General features: G+C 53.2%; 4 protein-coding genes across 6 annotated transcripts; 3 read left to right on the top strand and 1 right to left on the bottom strand.

Moving 5' to 3' along the window:
* Positions 1–217: 217 nt before the first annotated feature.
* On the top strand, positions 218–3,465 carry Catsperz (catsper channel auxiliary subunit zeta). Of its 2 annotated transcripts, XM_005351836.3 has the most exons (5): positions 218–299; positions 485–797; positions 2,078–2,157; positions 2,368–2,434; positions 3,023–3,255. In XM_005351836.3, exons 1-5 carry the CDS (start codon positions 279–281, stop codon positions 3,130–3,132), a joined length of 591 nt encoding a protein of 196 aa, XP_005351893.1. In that variant the 5' UTR covers positions 218–278; the 3' UTR covers positions 3,133–3,255. The 2 variants fall into 2 exon arrangements, with proteins under 2 accessions (XP_005351893.1, XP_026637359.1); XM_026781558.1 differs by having other exon boundaries at positions 2,368–3,465.
* A 343-nt stretch (positions 3,466–3,808) lies between these two features.
* Esrra (estrogen related receptor alpha) lies at positions 3,809–14,041 on the top strand. Its single transcript, XM_005351831.2, has 7 exons — positions 3,809–4,043; positions 5,247–5,583; positions 10,760–10,876; positions 11,009–11,137; positions 12,132–12,299; positions 12,391–12,660; positions 13,016–14,041. The coding sequence occupies exons 1-7, from the start codon at positions 3,825–3,827 to the stop codon at positions 13,273–13,275; spliced, it is 1,500 nt and encodes a 499-aa protein (XP_005351888.2). The 5' UTR covers positions 3,809–3,824; the 3' UTR covers positions 13,276–14,041.
* Positions 14,000–15,220, bottom strand: Trmt112 (tRNA methyltransferase subunit 11-2). 2 transcript variants are annotated; one of them, XM_005351834.3, is made up of 5 exons: positions 15,106–15,220; positions 14,715–14,929; positions 14,543–14,644; positions 14,334–14,423; positions 14,000–14,258 (listed from the first exon to the last, which is right to left on the bottom strand). In XM_005351834.3, the coding sequence occupies exons 2-5, from the start codon at positions 14,790–14,792 to the stop codon at positions 14,151–14,153; spliced, it is 378 nt and encodes a 125-aa protein (XP_005351891.1). In that variant the 5' UTR covers positions 14,793–14,929; positions 15,106–15,220; the 3' UTR covers positions 14,000–14,150. The 2 variants fall into 2 exon arrangements, with proteins under 2 accessions (XP_005351891.1, XP_005351890.1); XM_005351833.3 differs by having other exon boundaries at positions 15,021–15,192.
* A 53-nt stretch (positions 15,221–15,273) lies between these two features.
* On the top strand, positions 15,274–18,120 carry Prdx5 (peroxiredoxin 5). Its single transcript, XM_005351830.3, has 6 exons — positions 15,274–15,511; positions 16,688–16,822; positions 17,134–17,265; positions 17,543–17,581; positions 17,697–17,758; positions 17,873–18,120. The coding sequence occupies exons 1-6, from the start codon at positions 15,344–15,346 to the stop codon at positions 17,976–17,978; spliced, it is 642 nt and encodes a 213-aa protein (XP_005351887.1). The 5' UTR covers positions 15,274–15,343; the 3' UTR covers positions 17,979–18,120.
* Positions 18,121–18,601: the final 481 nt, after the last annotated feature.

Here is an 18,601-nt window from a genome sequence, read left to right as displayed (position 1 = left end):
CCCGCTGTCATTCCTGGGCGACCACACCAGTCAAGTTGTGGCCCTTTTGTCTATGCCTGGAAGGAGACCCCAACTCAGAGCTGGCTTGAGCACTGCCAGCCTTGGCATCGATATTGGGGGTGGGAGCAATTTAGAATCTTGATGACATCTGCAGTTTGAAGTCTCCTCCCGCGAGACCATTATCGCATCCGGGAAGAGACTCTGTCCCCCTCCCACTTCTTGGAGCGTGACCCTCGTCTCGACTGAGTCCTTGGCGACTGGTCCGTTGGTGAGAAACGATGGAGGAAAACCTGTCCAAAGTAAGAAGTCAGCCTGAGTCCCCCGAGCCTAGACTCATTTTTTGATTCATTCAGGCTTCTAGAGTAACTTATCATTCTGCCTGGGCGCTGCTAAGTGCCCACGGAGTACCCTCTCCAGTCCATTCTCCCTGCCCTTTCCAGTTCCCTGAGTCCCTTGGCTTCCTTTTTGTGTGTGTGACCCACAGGCTGTGCCCAAACACGTACACCATCACCGCAGATCGAGCCTTCACGGAGATGTTCGTGATCTATGGACCACGGCCACGATGTCCACAGGGAACGTGTCGGTGGCCGACGTCTGCGAGGACTTCGACGAGGAGGGCAGAACTATAGGGAAGTCTCGCAGGTACAGCCAGACCATTTCTATTTTGGAAAACCTCCATCTCAAGCCAGAAGAGATCCAGCAGCAAGCGCGTTTGGAGCTAGAGCTGCGCCGTGGCAGATCCTTGGAGCGCGATCTCGCGGTAGAGGAGGAGCACGACGAATCTGCGACCTCCCTCGGTCAGTGTGGCCTCGCCAAGGCGCGAAGGGTGTGCATAGGGGTGGGCTAGCCAGGGCCTCAATTTTCCTTCCTGGGAAATGGGGGTAAGCTCATAGGATCCCAAGTTTCTAGGATTTCCTGCGAGGGGAGTGTGGGTGCGAATCTTTCACGTTTTAACTCAGACATTCTTTGAGCGCCCCCTACCGGGAAGGCGTCCTACTACTCAGAACCGGGAAACGCAGAAGAAGGCGCAGGCAGTCAGGACAGTAAGGACCTGGTGGGTTTCTCGCCTGTAAGGTGGTGTGCTGGGGGTCAAACCAAGGGCATCATGCAGGCTAGGAAAGTTCTCTACCCCTGAACTACATTCCGAGCCCTCTCTCACCTGTGGATCTAACTTCATCACTGTGCCAGCTGAGAAGATAAATTTTATTCCCTGGCTAGGATCTCACTGTTTTGAAGCCTCTCTTTTAGTCAACGGCTACTTTATTTTTATTCTGTATTTCTTTTTGGAATGAGAGTTTCATTAAGTAGCCCAAGATGACCTAGGATTCCTGGTATCTTCCTGAGTGTTGGGATTACACACTACCATGTCTGACTTAGTTAAAAAACAATTAAGGATATCCACAATATGCAAGTACTCTTTGAGACTCACGTGTGTCCATCCTCTGGCCCTTCCATTTCCAACTTCTTCAGGGAATTAGCACTGATAACAAATCCAAGTGTGGAAGCGCACACCCTTGATCCCAATATTCAGGAGGCAGATCTGTGTGGATATCTGTGAGTTCCAAGCCAGTCTGGTCTAGATATTGAGTTCCAGGACAGCTAGGTTCATATAGGGAGATACTGTCTAAACAAACGTGTTTGATAGCAACACAGCAACTAACATATACTGAGAATTGTTATATGTCAGGCACAGAACTTCTGGTACTGTGAACTTTACACATCACAACTGCCATACGAGGCTATTCTGGGCCGGGGAATGCAGCTTACTGGTAGAGTTCTTTCATAGCTTATACAAGGTCCTGGGTTCTGTTCCCAACAACACACACAGCATGCACTATTCTCATAAAGGCAATCCCCATTTACAAGTGATGGATCAAAAAGAGTCTTCAGATAGTTCTGGACCCCAGTCGGGTAGGACTCTAAAGCCTAGGGCTGTAACCTATATCCCATACAGTCTTCAATGAAGGTAGTATGTGGAACTAATCTCTGAACCCCACTCCCTCCATGTGCCTGCAACTCTGCTCTAGGACAGATCCTGGAGCCTGAAGATGACTGGTTTCTCTTTTAATTTCTCCAGTAAAGTGTTCTTCAGAGTCATCAGCCAGCCAGTCAAAGCAAATGCCGCATCAAGCCTACTGGACAGAGCAGCAGAACAGGGTTGGAGGGGCCTGGGGAGACTGCTGGGGGTGGGTAGTGGGTAGGAGGAGGACAGGTTGAGGCTTGCAGTAGTGGCAGGGTGGGGCAGGTTTCAGGAAAGTGGGGCGGGCAGGCAGGCAGGCAGGCTTGGGGAGGTCACGTGGTGGAGCATTTCAGATCCACACAGAACTGGGGTTCCTTGGTTGTTTGAGCCTCTCGTTGCTTTTCCAGCTGCCCCTGCCCCTGATGGAACTCATGGAGAATGAAGTTCTGGACATTCTCAGCAAAGCCCTCAATAGTGAGCACCCCCACCCCAGCTTCCACAACACATCCTGGTGGCTTTGGCAGGGCTTGGGGCTTCAGGACTGGAGTTTCAGGATGTGTATGTCTTGTCAGATCCCCTTAGCACTCACAAATATTCCAAGAGATCCTCCCAAATTAAAAGTCGAGAGACTAGGCACAGGTAGACTCAATGGTTCCCTCCATTTGTCCAGTGGAATGACAGACAGCCTTTGTGGAGTTCTGCTTTACTCCAAGGGGAGGGAGCTGTGACACATCAGGAGTATTTGGATTATCTGGGTGACCTTCTGTTCACGATAGATAAGCATTCAGAGGGAAAAGGGGCCAGATCGTTAGTTAGAGTGGGTGACCCTGGAGGAGGCTGTGCAGCTACCGGCTCTCACTGCCTCCGTTTAGCCTTGCAGCATCTTCTTCACCATAACACTTTGTACTTGGAGATCCAAACCCCCAAACTAACACAGATCCAAATCCAGCATTAATTGCCACCTCAAGTCACCTGCGGTTCCTTGAATCGCACTGGTGGTGCCTACCGGGGAAAGCTTTGCGGTTGCTCATGGCCCTCCCCTCAGCTCTGCCTTCTTCCTAGCCTACAAGAGCACGATTGGCAGGGGTCACTACCTGACTAAAGAGCTGCAGGGATACATCGAGGGACTCAAGAAGCGCCGGAACAAGAGGCTGTACTGTATGCCTGTGTGAACCTCCAGCTCAAGTGGCCGACCAGATGTCAGCTCCGTGCCCTGTCCCGTTCCTCGGACCCAAGCTCGACCCCGTCGGCATGGAATTTGAGCTCTAGAGAAATTAAACAGTTTATGCATGGTTCCCCAGTCAGTGCGTGGCTGCTTGCGTGAGGCGGACGCACGTGGCCCCGCCTTTTCCCGTGACCTTCATTCGGTCACCGCAGTGACCTTGAGTTTTCTCCGCCCGCCTTTCACCAGTACTACCTTCCAGGAGCTCACAAACCAGGGATACTTGCATATTTTATTTAGGTCTGCTTCTCCTACCTGAGGGTCCACTGGTGTACTGATCTACCAAGTTCGTGTCAAGTGTCCCATCAACATTTGGGGGGGGGGGAAGCAGTGCCCCCGTTAGGCCCCACCCCTCATCCTTATGCATATGCAGGTTGCATCCCCGCCCCCTCATTTACATACACGTTCACTGCCAGTACAGAGTCCAAAGAGTCCACTCCTGTAAGGTGGAGTACCGCCTACCTTCATGACGCAAAGGCGCTCCGAGTCCTTGCTCCTGCCTAGGCTCCGGCCCCGCCCCCGGGGCGGCCACGCACGCGTACGCGTACGCTAAAGCCCGCCCACTGGCCTCCGGATACGCAGGCACCGCCCGCTCCCTTTGGATGATTAGCATAAAGCACCTGGCCCGGCCCCCTGATTTGCATGCGCAGGGCCGACCCCGCCTCCGCTGTCAGCTGGAGGAAGCAGAGTAGGAAGCGGCCGCGATGTCCTTTTGTGTCCTACAAGCAGTCAGCGGCGCCGCCGAGTGAGGGGGACGCTGCGCGGCAGGGCGGCGCGGCCGGAGGAGGCGGCCCCTGCTCATCCCGGCGTTCCGGGCCTCTCGGCCCCCATGCCTGCCCACCAGCCCTGTCGGAGCCCCAGGTCCGGGGGCGGAGGGGAGCGCGGCCGCGGGGGTGGGCGGGCGCGGCGGGGGCCATGTGCGAGCGCGGGCGGGGGGCGGGTTGCAGGCGGGGTCGCGCCGGTGCTGCTGGCGGATCAGGACGGGTCTTGGCCCCGGGTTATTCTTGGGCCTCGGAGAGAGCCTCCGGGCAGCGTTGAGCTCGACCCTTGAGCTTTGCAGGAACCCTCGGGGTGGACTAGGGTTGAAAGGGGCCCTAGAGGCCACGTGGGGGCGCTTGCAGGGGCTTTGGGCCACCTTCCTCTCTGGGTCATAGGTCATCGCAGCGCGGGGGAGAACTTCTTCCTCGTCGCCTCTTCTTACTTCCTGATAACCTGATAGAAGTCCCCCGCGGGTAGTGGGGGAGGGGGGACACAAGTAACTTCAGGCAACTTCCCATAGGTGTGCGCAGGTTGGGGCGCCGGGGTCGGGGGGCGCCCCAGGAGGTCGCAGGAGGTAGTGGGCTCTGCGGCAGCTGGAGTGTAAGAATGAACCGTGCAGGCCTGGGGTGCAAAAGAGGTGGAGCCGCGCCCTACACGGCGTGGCTGGACTGGGCTTGCTAAGGCAAGAGGGGGTGGCGTGTCAGAGGTGAGAGGTTCTCTTACAAGAGTCTGGAGAGAGAGTGTGATCATAAGACTTGAGTGTGAGCTTGCTTATTGAGTGTGCCCTTTTACTGGGAGTGTGCGAGAACTGGGACTGGTTAAAGGCCATGTGTGAGTGTGAAGATCCTCAGGAGACTGTGAGCATGTGTGGACAGGTGGAAACTCCTGAGAGAGTGGCTAAACACCCCTCCCCTCCGCCGTGTTCCTAAGTGTGCTCTTGAATACTCAGTGCCTAAATGGAACCCTCCCAGTATCTGGAGAAAACTCGGGAGAGGTCTTACGTTTGGGGGTTGAGAGTTGCCTGCAGGTTGAGATTAGCCTGCTTCCTGGCTTGGGTGGGAGTTAAACTTGCCAAGCCTCTCCCTGGTTCCCAAGAGGAGGACCTGCTGTCAGTTAACTGGCCCCAGAGGCTCTGGAGACTCTGTTCCCATGGTGACAGCTGGGGGCCCTCTTCATGGGCAGCCCTTCCTTGGACTCTGCCTCCTCCCTCTCCTTGGCTGAGCCTGGAAGCTTGGCCTAGGCCCAGTGTTGCCCAACCCATGTGGCAGAGTGCCTCTCTGTGACCCTGATGGTCTTTCCCTGCAGGTGACCAGCATCATGTCCAGCCAGGTGGTGGGCATCGAGCCTCTCTACATCAAGGCAGAGCCAGCCAGCCCTGACAGTCCAAAGGGTTCCTCAGAGACTGAGACTGAACCCCCTGTGACCCTGGCCCCGGGACCAGCTCCAACCCGCTGCCTTCCAGGGCACAAGGAGGAGGAGGACGGGGAGGGTGCAGGGTCTGGTGAGCAGGGCAGTGGGAAGCTAGTGCTCAGCTCTCTGCCCAAACGCCTCTGCCTGGTCTGTGGGGATGTGGCCTCCGGCTACCACTATGGTGTGGCATCGTGTGAGGCCTGCAAAGCCTTCTTCAAGAGGACCATCCAGGGTGAGCCCCTACCCCTCATCCTCTTTCTGTGTCCTTTGCCCAATAGCCTTTGGGCCTGGAATCTTCCAACAGTGCTGGTATAGAGATGCATGCAGGAGGCCCTGAGTGTCTCGGGGTTGGCAGTCTAGAGTTTGAATTTCCTTGTACTTCCCAGGGAAGTTGTTTTTGTTTGTGTTTTTTTAAGAGGTGTGTTGGCTGAGGACATGGCTAAGTTAGTAGAGCAGCCCGCCTTAGCTTGTTGGAGGCTCCAGGTTCTGTCCTGCACTGTATAACCAGGTGTGGTGTTGCATACCTAGAATCTCAGAACTTTGGAGGTGGAACTAGGAGAATCAGAAATTCAAGGTCATCATTAACTATATAATAAGTTGAAGGCCAACTAGGACTATGTGAAAAGAAAAAAGAAAGAAAAGCCACTAGCATAAGTCATTGGATTGGAATGGGCATAAGCCAGGATGCAGGTGTCTACCTGCCATAGAATTTTTGCTCCTGCCCCCAACCCCAATCAGATTCTCTGACAACCCTGGCTGTCCCCAACTAGGCTGGCCTTGAACAGCCATCAGCCCTGTGCTGGGATTAAAGGTGTGCTCCTGGCTTTCTTTTTGCCTCTAGTAGTTGCCTACTTATCTCCATGACATCCCAGAATTCCTTCTTTTAAGGGTAACTGATGCCAGGCGGTGGTGGCACACGCCTTTAATCCCAGCACTCGGGAGGCAGAGGCAGGCAGATCTCTGTGAGTTCGAGGCCAGCCTGGTTTACAAAGTGAGTTCCAGACAGCCAGTACGTTACACAGAGAAACCCAGTCTTAAAAAACAAAAACATTGAGGCATTATCTTTTTATGTAGTTGGCCTAGAACTTACTGTTCCAGGCTGGCCTAGAACTCTCCATCCTTTTGCCTCAGCCTCCCAGGAGTGCTGTCATTATAGGCAAACTCCACTGCAAGTAATTTTTTAAAAATTCTTAGTAGTTATTTATTTATTTAAATAATTGGTTTTTATTTTATGTGCATTGGTGTAAAGGTGTCAGCTTCCAGGGAGCTGAAGCTACAGGCAGTTGTGAGCTGCCATGTGGGTGCTGGGAATTGAACCTGGGTCCTCTGGAAGAGCACCAGTGCTCTTAACCGTTGAGCCATCTCTTCAGCCCCAGTATGTATTTATTTTGTGTGTGCGCGCGTGTATGCACTTATAGCCACTGTATATGTGTAGAGGTCAGAGGATAACTTGTGAGAGTCAGTTCTTGACTTCTGCCATCTAGGACCTGGGCATTGAATTCAGGTCATCAGGTTTGGCATCAAGTACCCATACCTACTGAGTCATCTTGCCACCCCTTAAATGGTTTTTGAACACTTTTTCTTGAGTGCTTATCCTGTGATAGGTACTGTCCCCTTTTACTTTCAGGATCTCAGCCCCTTGTGCAACCCCATGAGAAATGGTCAGGGTTAAGAGCCGAAGCACAGGGAAGGCTTTGTGGCTGCTCAGATCTCTCCAGTAGAAAATGACAGCCCTGGTGTTGGTGCAGGCCCATAGCTGAGCACTGGTAACTGGACTTCGGACCACTGATAGTGACATTCCAGTGAGGTGTGTTGTGGAGCTTTGTTGTTGTTTTAAGACAGAGTCTCATTGTGCAATCCTGGCTGGCCTGCCGCTCACCCCATCGATCAGGACAGTCTTACATTTACAGAGATCTGCCTGCCTCTGCCTCCAGAATATTGTGACTGAAGGAATTAATGTGCTACATGCCTGCTTCCAATGAGTCTTGACTTGGTTGAAGTGCACTGGCCTAAAACTGCTCCTTGCTGGTCAGAGCCAGCTGCCTGACATATGCCTCCCTATACTGTGGGCCAGACCTAACTGCTGTAATTACCTTCATTCATTCTCTTTTTCTTTCTTTTTTTTTTTTTTAAATGGAGATAGGTTCTCACTGTATTGCTTTTGCTGTCCATACAGGAACTCACTCTGTAAACCAGGCTGGCCTGGGACTCAAAGAGATCTGCCTGCCTCTGCCTTTTGATTGCTGGGATTAAAGGCCTGTGCCATCATACCCAGCTCCATTCATTTTTTTTTTCCAGCCTTCCTCTTGCAGTATGATTTTGGGGGGATGCGGTGAGAGAGGTTGCTAGTAAGAGAATTCAGGGCCTTGTGAATGCTGAGCATGCACTGCCCCAGTGAGCTACACTCCAGCCTCAAGTATATGTTGTTTTTAATCATGCTAACTTCGCAGTCAGGAAAACTGAAGGCTCACAAATTTTAGAAATAAGAAATACAATGTAGAGTCGCACAGTGGTGGCGCACGCCTTTAATCCTAGCCCTTGGGAGGCAGAGGCAGGCGGATCTCTAAGTTCAAGGCCAGCCTGGTCTATAGAGGGAGTTCCAGGACAGCCAGAGCTAAAAAGAAAAAGAAAAGGGTGGATCAGGCTGGCCTGATCTATATAGCTGAGTTCCAGGGCAGCCAGACCTATAGAGAGAGTCCCAGTCTCAAAATAAGCATATAAATAAACCACAATGATAAGTCCCCACATCCCTTGCTTAGTTCTCGTTTTTAAGCAGGGTTTTGCTGTGTAGCCCAGGATGGCTTCCATCTAGAGATTCTCTACCTTTTGCCTGCAAAGTGTTGGGATACAGGCGTGTGTGCAGCACTCAGACTGTCCTGTGTTCCAGGATGGCCAGGGGAACCTGATGTCAGAACTGTCCTCTTTGTTTTGTAGCGTGTGCTGGAACAAGGAGCAGGGCCAAGGGCTTCCCCGAGGAGGTGTCTTGCTTGAACTGAGTATAGCAGCCCTGCTGGGTGGAGGAGGAGAGAAGCATGGAAGGCCTGCTGGCTGCTTGTGTGATTTGTGATTTGTTCGTTGGACAGCTGTGAGGCTGAGGGGCCACTGGTACCCACTACACGTCAGGTCTTGTGACTAGCCCTGGGAAACGGGCTGACAGTAGATGGGACAAGAGTGAACATATAGGTTAAGGCTTTCACACTGGCATTTGTCTAATCCCAGCATTCAGGAGGCTGAGTTAAGAGGATTGTGAGTTCCAGGCAAACCTGGGCTACATATGGAGTACATTTGGGCTATAGAGCAAGCCGGTGTCTTCTTCCCTGGTGTGGTGGCACATTCCTGTGATTTTAGCATTTAGAAGAGGAGGCAGTAGGATCATGGTTCAAAGTTATCCTCCACTTCATAGTTAAGAGGCCAGATTGGGCTACATCTGACTTTGTTCAAAAAAGTTCAAAAGTGGGAGCTGAGGAGATGGCACATTGGTCATGTGTTTCTGCCCAAGCAAGAGTATCTGAGTTAGATGCTTGGTATTCACATAAAAGTCAGATGTTGAGAGACAGTGGCAGGAGGATTTGGGATACTGTTGTTGAGTTGGTGAACTCCAGGTTCAATGAGAGACCTTGTTTCAAAATATAAGGTGAAGCCAGGAAGTGGTGACGCAGGCCTTTAATCCCAGCACTCAGTATGCAGAGGCAGCTGGATCTCTGAGTTTGAGGTCAGCCTGGTTTACAGAACTAATTCCAGGACAGCTAGGGCTGTTAGACACAGAAACCCTGTCTTGAAAAAAACATATATATGGTGGAGAAGTCAGTCATATTAGGCCCAGCTTCATCCCAGTGCTCAGGAGGCAGAGTTTGAGGCCTGCCTTGTTTATATAGTGAATTTAAGGCCAACAAGGACTGCACAGTGAGACCCTGTCTCAGAATCAAAAAAAGTTGAGAACCATTGATGGAGACACCTTACATGCAACCACACACAAATCTCAAAAACTAAAACCAAATCAACCAGGTATGGTGTGGCTTATGCCCATGAGACTGAGGCAGGAGGATTGTTGCAAGTTCAAGATTAGGCTGGACCATGGTTTGAAACCATCTCAAAAAACCAAAACAAGGGGGCTGGAGAGATGGCTCAGAGGGTAAGAGCATTGCCTGCTCTTCCAAAGGTCCTGAGTTCAATTCCCAGCAACCACTTGGTGGCTCACAACCATCTGTAATGAGGTCTGGTGCCCTCTTCTGGCCTGCAGGCATACACACAGACAGAATATTGTATACATAATAAATAAATAAATAATTAAAAAAAAAAACAAGAGCTGAAAGCCATAGGATAACTGAACACATGTGTTCTGTATCAGATGATAATACCTGAGAGTTTCTGCAGGCAAATGTAGGGATTTGTCTTGGGTTGCTCAGGAAAGGCACCTCCAAGGTGATAGGAGGTAAGGGAGCATGCATGGTTGCCAGGACTAGAGCCCCAGGCAAGGAACAGAATGCCCCGAGGCTGGCTCTGTCTGCGGAGCGTGCAGTGCAGAACAGGATTATTAGTGATGGAGCTTGGCTGTGAGAACCTGTAGGACACTGCTTCACCTGGGCTTATACTTAAGAGAACCGACTGGGGCATTTGATGGAGGACAGGGGCAGGATCCCTCAGGCTGCTATGTGGAGAACAGACAGCAGGAGGCCAGTGAGCCACAACAGTGACGGACAAGATGGAGGCTGTCGGCAGAGCTGGGTTCTGGTGGGTGAGAAGGTGACACTCCCACACTGCCAGTGGCTTGGGTTGTGGTTGAGAGAAGGGAAGATGCTACTTAGGTTTCTGGAGCAATGGAAGGTGGTTGCAGACTTGGCAGGAGAGGTAGGGGATTGGAGAGCTTGGGGTGTCCTGGGGCTGCTGTATGTCTAGAGCACAATGCTGTTCAAGCTGAAAGTCTGGGAGATAGGGAGAATGAGGTAGGACAGCCTCACGGGCTGATCAGTTCACTATACAGAAACCGTAGAGCCGCCAGTGGGTAGGAGGACCAGGAGAGCCTGTCCTAGCAGAGAGGAAGATAGCACTGGAGGATTTCTAGGAGTAGAAAGCAATGCTTGAGGCAAGGGAGGCGAGGATTCAGTGGAGCCTTGGATTTATCTGGGAGGTTGCTGTGGCCCTGGACAGCAGATGAGGACAGTGTAGGCCAGCAGTATGGTTTTAGGGCGAATATGCAGCTTGACTTCCAGGGCCTGGCCTCATCCAAGCAGGGTTCCCCCAGTGCAGTGGCTGTCCCCTCCCTGCCCTGCTCATGGCATCCTGCTCTCCCTTTCCTCCCCATACCCCCAGACTGGTGCTTGCTCGGGGTGAGTCAGGGCTCTCCTGTCATCGGGGGCCCCCTCTGGGCTCTGGGAGGCTGCCACTGGAGCCCTGCCTCTTCCTGGCAGGGAGCATCGAGTACAGCTGTCCGGCCTCCAATGAGTGTGAGATCACCAAGCGGAGACGCAAGGCCTGTCAGGCTTGCCGCTTCACCAAGTGCCTGCGGGTGGGCATGCTCAAGGAGGGTGAGCGTTGGGCAGTGCCTGGGTGAGACGGGGGTGGTCCTGTGGGTTGGGTGGAAGCCTGGGGAGGAGGTGAGAGGAGTAGGGCTCTGTGGGGCAGCTGTTTTAGGACACAGTCTGGTCTTACAATTCAAGGCGTACGTCTGGACCGCGTCCGAGGTGGGCGACAGAAGTACAAGCGGCGGCCAGAGGTGGACCCGTTGCCCTTTCCAGGCCCCTTCCCTGCCGGTCCTCTGGCAGTAGCTGGAGGCCCCCGGAAGACAGGTGAGAGCCTGGGTTCCTAAGTGTTGGGCAGGGGACAGCCACTGGAGACGTCTGTTTGATTTCTTTACATGCCCTAGGACCCTGGTCTTACCTTCTCTCATTTCTTCCCAAAAAATAATTATGAAAATATCAGTAGAGGGCTGGCGAGATGGCTCAGTGGTTAAGAGCATTGCCTGCTCTTCCAAAGGTCCTGAGTTCAATTCCCAGCAACCACATGGTGGCTCACAACCATCTGTAATGAGATCTGGTGCCCTCTTCTGGCCTGCAGGCATATATGCAGACAGAATATTGTATACTTAATAAATAAATAAATATTAAAAAAGAAAGAAAATATCAGTAGAGTGCTTGTCTAGCATGCTTGAAGCCCTGGGTTTGGTCCTTAGCACCGCAAGACTTTAAGCCCAGCACTCAGGAGGCAAACCAGGATTGGGAATTTGGGATCATAGGTGGCTACATTCAAGGACAATAAACTACTTCACAGGTCAGATGCCCAAGTAGGAAGGTTTCTATTGCAGTGACAAAACACCAAAAACAACTTGGGGAGGAAAGGGTTTATTTTATCTTACAACTCTGGGGCCACACTCCATCACTGGGGGAAATCAGGGTAGGGACTCAAGGCAGGAGCTGAAACAGGCATTATCTCAATTAAGATTCTCTCTTCCCAGATAGGATCTCTCTCTCTCTCTCTCTCTCTCTCTCTCTCTCTCTCTCTCTAGTTGACAAAAAACAAATCAGCACATGGTTTCTTTTTTTTAAAGTTGTTAGGGGAACCAGGACCTACTAAATGTTAGACTAGGGCTGTATGCAAGCTATACCCAAGCCCCGGGAAAAGGGCTCACCTTTCTCTGGGGAAGTGAGCTGTGTTTTCAGGTTTACCAGTGCTCTCAAGCAAGCAAGGCGGGAGAGGAATGTCTGGGAGATGCTTGGCTCTGAGGGACTGCAGAGATCCGCTAGATCTTTGTTCATGACTCTAGTCCTGCATCTGTCGCTGTAGCCCCAGTGAATGCTCTGGTGTCTCATCTGCTGGTGGTTGAGCCTGAGAAGCTGTATGCCATGCCTGATCCAGCCAGCCCTGACGGACACCTCCCTGCCGTGGCCACACTCTGCGACCTTTTTGATCGAGAGATAGTGGTCACCATCAGCTGGGCCAAGAGCATCCCAGGTAAAGGGCTTGGTGGTCAGGGCATCTCTGAGCAGGTAGGCCACTTCTTACTGCTACATTCTTGACTGGTCCTCTTTCCGCCGCCCTCCAGGCTTCTCCTCGCTGTCACTGTCTGACCAGATGTCAGTACTCCAGAGTGTGTGGATGGAGGTGCTGGTGCTAGGTGTGGCCCAGCGCTCACTACCACTGCAGGATGAGCTGGCATTTGCTGAGGACCTGGTCCTGGATGAAGAGGGGGCCCGGGCAGCTGGTCTGGGGGATCTGGGGGCAGCCCTGCTGCAGCTGGTACGGCGACTGCAAGCCCTGCGGCTGGAGCGGGAGGAGTATGTACTGTTGAAGGCTCTGGCCCTTGCCAATTCTGGTGAGTATCTAGGGAATGCACACACAGGTCCATCCCCCATAAAGCCCTCAAATTGTCAATGGTGGTGGCACAGTTCCTTTTTATAGATAAGGACAATTGAGGCTTAATTACTGAAAATCACCAAGTAAGCCAAGGTCCTGAATTGTACACAGGATTCTGAGCCCTAGTGCTGTGCTGTCAAGGAAGTAGTGGAGGGGAAGGTGTGGAGGACAAGAGGTGGCCACAGGTGAGAAAGGGTGGGCCCTGGCTCACAGGCAGAGCAGTGAGTGGATTGTGCCCCGTCCAGCAGTGCCCAGACAAGTGAATCCTGCCCTTTCCACAGTTACCTCAACCAGTGGTTCTTCTGTCTCCTCAGACTCTGTGCATATTGAAGACGCTGAGGCTGTGGAGCAGCTGCGGGAAGCCCTGCACGAGGCCCTGCTGGAGTATGAAGCTGGCCGGGCTGGCCCTGGAGGGGGTGCTGAGCGGAGGCGGGCAGGCAGGCTGCTGCTCACGCTGCCACTGCTCCGCCAGACAGCAGGCAAAGTCCTGGCCCATTTCTATGGGGTGAAGCTGGAGGGCAAAGTGCCCATGCACAAGCTGTTTTTGGAAATGCTTGAGGCCATGATGGACTGAGGCAAGGGGTGGGACAGGGTGGGGTGACTGGCAGGATCTGCCCAGCATGGGGTGTTAGCCCCAAGGGGGCAAAGCTGGAGTCTGGGCAGTGCCACAGCCTGCTGGCAGGGCCAGGGCAATGCCATCCGCCCCTGGGAGCAGGCTTCATGCCCTCCCCTCCCCCCTCTGGGGGGTGTCAGAAGCCAGGAAAGTGAATGCCCAGGTGTGGGCACAGTGCTGCCCCTTGCAAGCCATAATGTGCCCCCAAGAGTGTAGGGGGCCTTGCGGAAGCCATAGGGGGCTGCAGGGGATGTGTGGGAGGCAGAAACTGATCTCAGGGAGGGAAGGGGATGGAGGCCACAGTCTCCCAGTGGGCGATGCTTTTGCTGCTGCTTAGTCCGAACCCCTCTCCAGAGCAGAGGGGGGCTTGGAAAGCAAAGGCCCCTGTCCCCTTCGCTCCTCTCCTCATTTGCATTGGGCATTAGTGCCCCCCCTTGAAGCAATAACTCCAAGCAGGCTCCAGCCCCTGGACCCCTGGGGTGACCAGGGCCCCCCCCCATCAGCTCCCACCTCGAGGGGTGGGGGACAGCACTGCCTCTATGCCCTGCAGAGCAATAACACTATATTTATTTTTGGGTTTGGCCAGGGAGGCGCAGGGCCATGGGGCAAGCCAGGGCCCAGAGCCCTTGGCTGTACAGAGACTCTATTTTAATGTATATTTGCTGCAAAGAGAAACCGCTTTTGGTTTTGAACCTTTAATGAGAAAAAAATATACTATGGAGCTCAAGTACATGGTGTTTGTTGAGTCACTGGGGGGAGATCGGGGTCACACACCTATTTAACAGGCTATACAACTGACACACACATCACAACATGCAAAGTGGTGGCTAACAAGTTTACGTCTCAGTCTCCTCGTCATTCAGCAGCATATTGGGGATCCCGCGGCTGATGGGGAAAAGACGGCCAGATTCTGGGCATTGCAGGGTGCCCTCTAGCACATCAACCTGTGGGAGAGCAGGACAAAGCTGAGTACCGGGAGCCTCCGTATAGGACAGCTAGGCAGGTGACAGGACTCTCACCTCAAGCAACACGTGGTGCATCTTCCTCAAAAACGTCTCGTCTTGTTCATAACCTTCAGTCGGCTCTTTGGGTACTTCGGTCAGGTTTAACTGTGGAAGAGAGGCTCACGTGATCACCGGGCATACAAACTCCACTCTGCCCTGGCTGGGGTCAGGGCCCCTGAGAGCCCGACCCGCTCCAGGGTTGTCATTAGGGGCGGGATCCTCACGGTGTTTGCCGCCTGCACAAGCGCCGCCCACTCCACTTTAGGGATCATCCGCGCAACGAAGTCGGGGTTGAACTCCACGGGGTTGATGCGGACCTCGGTGGCCTGCGGGGAGGAAAGGTTTAGCCCGGCGTCTCTACCCTGAGCTACAAGGGCGACAGACTTATGCAAGTACCTGCAGACGCAGCGGGAAGCCACGCGTGCCCACGCCCCGCACATGCGAGCTCAGAAGATTGTGGGTGAGCAGTTTCATGTTGCCACACTGGAGTTCGCGAGGCCGGAACCGGAAGGAGTCCTCACTTCTCCTTATGCCACTTCCGCTGTTGAAGCCGTTGAACAACCCGCCGGACCGGAAGTGGTGAACTTGCTGGAATTTCTGGGGTTTTGCAGCTGCAAAGGGATAGGAAAGACTTGAGTTGGATCAAGTCCTGATACCGGAAGCGCTTCTCAGGGAGACTTGCTTGCTGTGAATGGCACGTACAATGCAAATCACTTGCAAAACAGGTGCCGTGCGCGGCTCTCGAGGAGTATAAAACAAGCACATTTGAGGCTTAGCCAGATTGTACCTCGACCCCTGTTTGCGGTTCAAGGTCAGGAACTTGCATCGGTAAACTGGTCACCTCTTTCTGCATGCAAACAAGGAGCGCGACCCCTGCATGCCCCGCGCGTCATAATGCGTCACTGCTCAGCCCCTATAACTCCGCGTGATAGATGTGACGAGCTGGCGTGGGCGGAGCGGACTCGGCACCCTCCTCCAGTGGGCAGACCTAGCGACGGGCGGGGGGCTGCGACAACTGGGCGGGTATGTTGCAGTCAGGGATACACCATCTGGGCGGCAGAGCCTGTTCGGTGCTCCGTGCAGCGGCTAACTGGACGTGCGAGGCCGGCAGAGCAAGCCGGGAAGCAGCACGGTGGAAGCGTAGCGGGGCCCAAAGCTTCAGCAGCGCCGCGGTGGCTATGGCCCCGATCAAGGTGACCGGTCCTAGCTCTCCTGGGTTCACCCTGTCGCGGCTCTTTGGGCTCCACGCGGGTTCTCGGGCTGCCCTCCTTTGAAGCTTTCTTCCTGTCATGCATTCTGCAAGACCCCATCGCTGTCCTTCAGTCCCGAGACTTGAGCCTCCCTGTTAAATTAACGGTGTGACGTTCAGGGACAAGTCCCCCCTATTTTCAAGCAACTGGATGCTGTCGTCATTTTCCATTCTTAAAATATCTCCCTTGCCGCTTTTCAAATCCCTTATAACCCTCTCCAAAGCCCCAGCCCTTTTGTGATAGTACTAGATGACACTTCGCCGCATGTTTTGTAAGAGCTGGGGTCTCCGATACCTGGAGTCTGTTTTTCCCATTGCTGTCTCCCCTCTGTGAATGTTTCGCCTTCTATTTGGTCTTTCTGGAATTCTGGAAGCTTCTTGAACCTACCCCCTCCTGTTCTTGGACTTTATCCCCCCCCTTTTTTTTTTAAGGAAAAAAACAAAAACAACCAAAAACAGTCTCACTGTGTAGTCCTGGCTGGCCTGGAACTGACCTCAGACTCTTAAAAGATCTGCGTGCCTCTGCCTCCATAGTGTTGGGATTAAAGGCCCTTTGCTTTTTTAAAAGCACTCTTTAATGCGTGTCTAGTGTGTATATTTGGGAACACGTGTGCGTGTGGAGGTGAGAGGACAGCTCTCTCAGGAGTCAGTTCTGTCTCTCTCCCATGTGGTTATGGGGCTAAACTCAGGTGGTTAGGCTTGGTGGCAAGCGCTTGACCTGCTGACCTCAGCCTACCCTGAGAGCCTGTGTCCTGAACACTTTGCCTTGAGCGCCTTCCCTGGCTTTCCATTGTGTGGACAGGATTTTCTTCCTCCTTGTTGCCAGGTGCTTTCTCAACCCCAGACTGGGTGCTCCTCTCTGTGAGTTGATCCATCCTGGGTAGCTTGTTTACACAGCATTGCAACACTAGCTGGCCTGAAACAAAAACCAGGCTTCCTTGAAGCTTGGAAGGTGTGAGGCAAGCAGGAGATGCCGAGGACAGGGGTGGACCCCTGGAAACTGGCAGGTGCACTTTCTCTGCTGGGTGTCAGCACCGGCTCCATGAAGATCTGTGTCTGTCTAGATGTAGTTTCCTAGGCCTTTTTTAACCCCCTTTTACCCTGGAGCCCTTGTCTGCAGGTGGGAGATGCCATCCCCTCCGTGGAGGTATTTGAGGGGGAGCCTGGGAAGAAGGTGAACCTGGCAGAGCTGTTCAAGGGCAAGAAAGGTGTGCTGTTCGGAGTTCCTGGGGCCTTCACCCCTGGCTGTTCTAAGGTGAGGCTTCTTTCCAGAATCAGGCGTATGGGAGAAAAGGACCCGAGTTAAATCTAACACCTCTGCCTGATCCTGCTCGTGGGAGCACTGGAAGATTGTGCTAATGAGACAGAAGTTTTGCCCATGGGAATTTTATGTTTTTGACCACAGATCCTTAGGTTCAAGCTTCCTCGTAGCCAAGGCGAAAGGAAAAGGCCTTTTACTCTGGGTTCCTTAGCCTGATCAGAGAGATACCAGAGACTGGGAGCTAAAGAGCAGGCTCCGGAACGCCTGCTCTTTTGCTGTCTTTTGACCCTTTGGTTTCCTCTTAGACCCACCTGCCTGGGTTTGTGGAGCAAGCTGAGGCTCTGAAGGCCAAGGGAGTGCAGGTGCTGGCATGTCTGACAGTTAATGACGTCTTTGTGACAGAAGAGTGGGGTCGAGCCCACCAGGCGAAAGGCAAGGTGAGTTATGAGGTTCTGTCTGAGGGGTCAGACCCAGGTAGGATTCCTTATTTTCTATTACTTTTCGTTTGCTTTCTTTATGTGTTGGATGGGTCCTCATGCCATGGTATATAAGTGGAGGCTGGAGGAGAACTTGTGAGATTTGGTTCTCTCCTCCTGCCTTGTGGGGTCCTGGGGAATGAACTCAGGTTGTCATGCTTGGCAGCAAGCGCCTTTGCTCACTGAACCATCACTGGCACTGGAGGTTTCTTCGTGACATTTACTCTCTGTCCCTCAGGTTCGGCTCCTGGCTGACCCAACTGGGGCCTTTGGGAAGGTGAGTGCGCCACCCTTCCCTCAGCCTGCAGTTGGTCCTGGAGGGACGTGTTATGTGGGGAGCAGTTTCTGACCTGTTTGGGGGCTCTTGACACCCATCTCTGCCTGTCTTCTAGGAGACAGATTTATTACTAGGTGATTCTTTGGTGTCTCTCTTTGGGAACCGCCGGCTGAAGAGGTAAAGTGGAAATCCTCACCTTTGGCACGAGGGAATTTTTTTTTTTTTTTTTCCTTTGGCACGAGGGGTCTTAAAGGCTGGCTCGGCCTCTGCAGCTGCGCCTCTTTTCCGCAGGTTTTCCATGGTGGTGGACAATGGCGTAGTGAAGGCGCTGAATGTGGAGCCGGATGGCACAGGCCTCACCTGCAGCCTGGCCTCCAGCATCCTCTCCCAGCTCTGAGACCTTGCCAGATGGAGGTCCTCTGTTGCTCTATCTTCCCTGCCCAGCTTTGGGCCAAGAGGTCCAGCCCTTCCTCACCTGGGGCCCCTTAAATGGAACCTTGACCATATTTCTGCAATAAACAGTTTGATTTTCGTCTTTGCCTTTGCCATGGAATTGTCTGCTTTTCCCTTGCTCTTGGTGTAGCTCCAGTTGGAGCCGAAGTCAGTGGCAGGGGTTCATGGGAGAAAGTGGAGAACAGCCAGGGCAGGTTTCCGGAAGCATCCTCTAACAAGCTGAAAGCTGAGAGGAAGCCAGAATTGGCTCTGCTTGGTGCATCCTGAGGCAGCTGGTGCTTGGTCTAGGAGCTGACCAATTCCATTTACTCTTAAAACACTGGACAGGATGATCCTTCAGGAGCATCTCAGGTACTGACCAGGCGTCATAAGAGCACACAGTACCAGCCCCAGGAAGTACAGGAAACTACCTGAGGGAGAGGTGTGGCCAGGGGTGAGCAGGGATGAGGCACCAAAAGTCAGGGACACTAGTAGGGCATGGGGCCTCAGGAGAGGCAGACCCTACTCCTGGCCTTTGGAATCCGTGTTCAAGGGAGCAGGGGATGGCTGGGAAGCCTTCACTGTGTT

The sequence above is a fragment of the Microtus ochrogaster genome, chromosome 8 (assembly GCF_000317375.1).
Source record: "Microtus ochrogaster isolate Prairie Vole_2 chromosome 8, MicOch1.0, whole genome shotgun sequence".
Lineage (NCBI taxonomy): Eukaryota > Metazoa > Chordata > Mammalia > Rodentia > Cricetidae > Microtus > Microtus ochrogaster.
This window is presented reverse-complemented; position numbering and strand designations above follow the sequence as displayed.

Coding starts and splice junctions, on each gene's coding strand:
- Trmt112 (XM_005351834.3), bottom strand. CDS start 14,792: ATGAAACTGCTCACCCACAATCTTCTGAGCTCGCATGTGCGGGGCGTG. Junction 14,424..14,542: donor TTGTGCAGGCGGCAAACACC/GTGAGGATCCCG, acceptor TCTCTTCCACAG/TTAAACCTGACCGAAGTACC. Junction 14,259..14,333: donor TGCACCACGTGTTGCTTGAG/GTGAGAGTCCTG, acceptor GCTCTCCCACAG/GTTGATGTGCTAGAGGGCAC.
- Prdx5 (XM_005351830.3), top strand. CDS start 15,344: ATGTTGCAGTCAGGGATACACCATCTGGGCGGCAGAGCCTGTTCGGTG. Junction 16,823..17,133: donor TCACCCCTGGCTGTTCTAAG/GTGAGGCTTCTT, acceptor GTTTCCTCTTAG/ACCCACCTGCCTGGGTTTGT. Junction 17,759..17,872: donor GGGAACCGCCGGCTGAAGAG/GTAAAGTGGAAA, acceptor TCTTTTCCGCAG/GTTTTCCATGGTGGTGGACA.
- Catsperz (XM_026781558.1), top strand. CDS start 279: ATGGAGGAAAACCTGTCCAAA. Junction 300..484: donor TGGAGGAAAACCTGTCCAAA/GTAAGAAGTCAG, acceptor TGTGACCCACAG/GCTGTGCCCAAACACGTACA. Junction 798..2,077: donor CGAATCTGCGACCTCCCTCG/GTCAGTGTGGCC, acceptor TAATTTCTCCAG/TAAAGTGTTCTTCAGAGTCA.
- Esrra (XM_005351831.2), top strand. CDS start 3,825: ATGCGCAGGGCCGACCCCGCCTCCGCTGTCAGCTGGAGGAAGCAGAGT. Junction 11,138..12,131: donor TGGAGGCCCCCGGAAGACAG/GTGAGAGCCTGG, acceptor CTGTCGCTGTAG/CCCCAGTGAATGCTCTGGTG. Junction 12,300..12,390: donor CTGGGCCAAGAGCATCCCAG/GTAAAGGGCTTG, acceptor GCCGCCCTCCAG/GCTTCTCCTCGCTGTCACTG.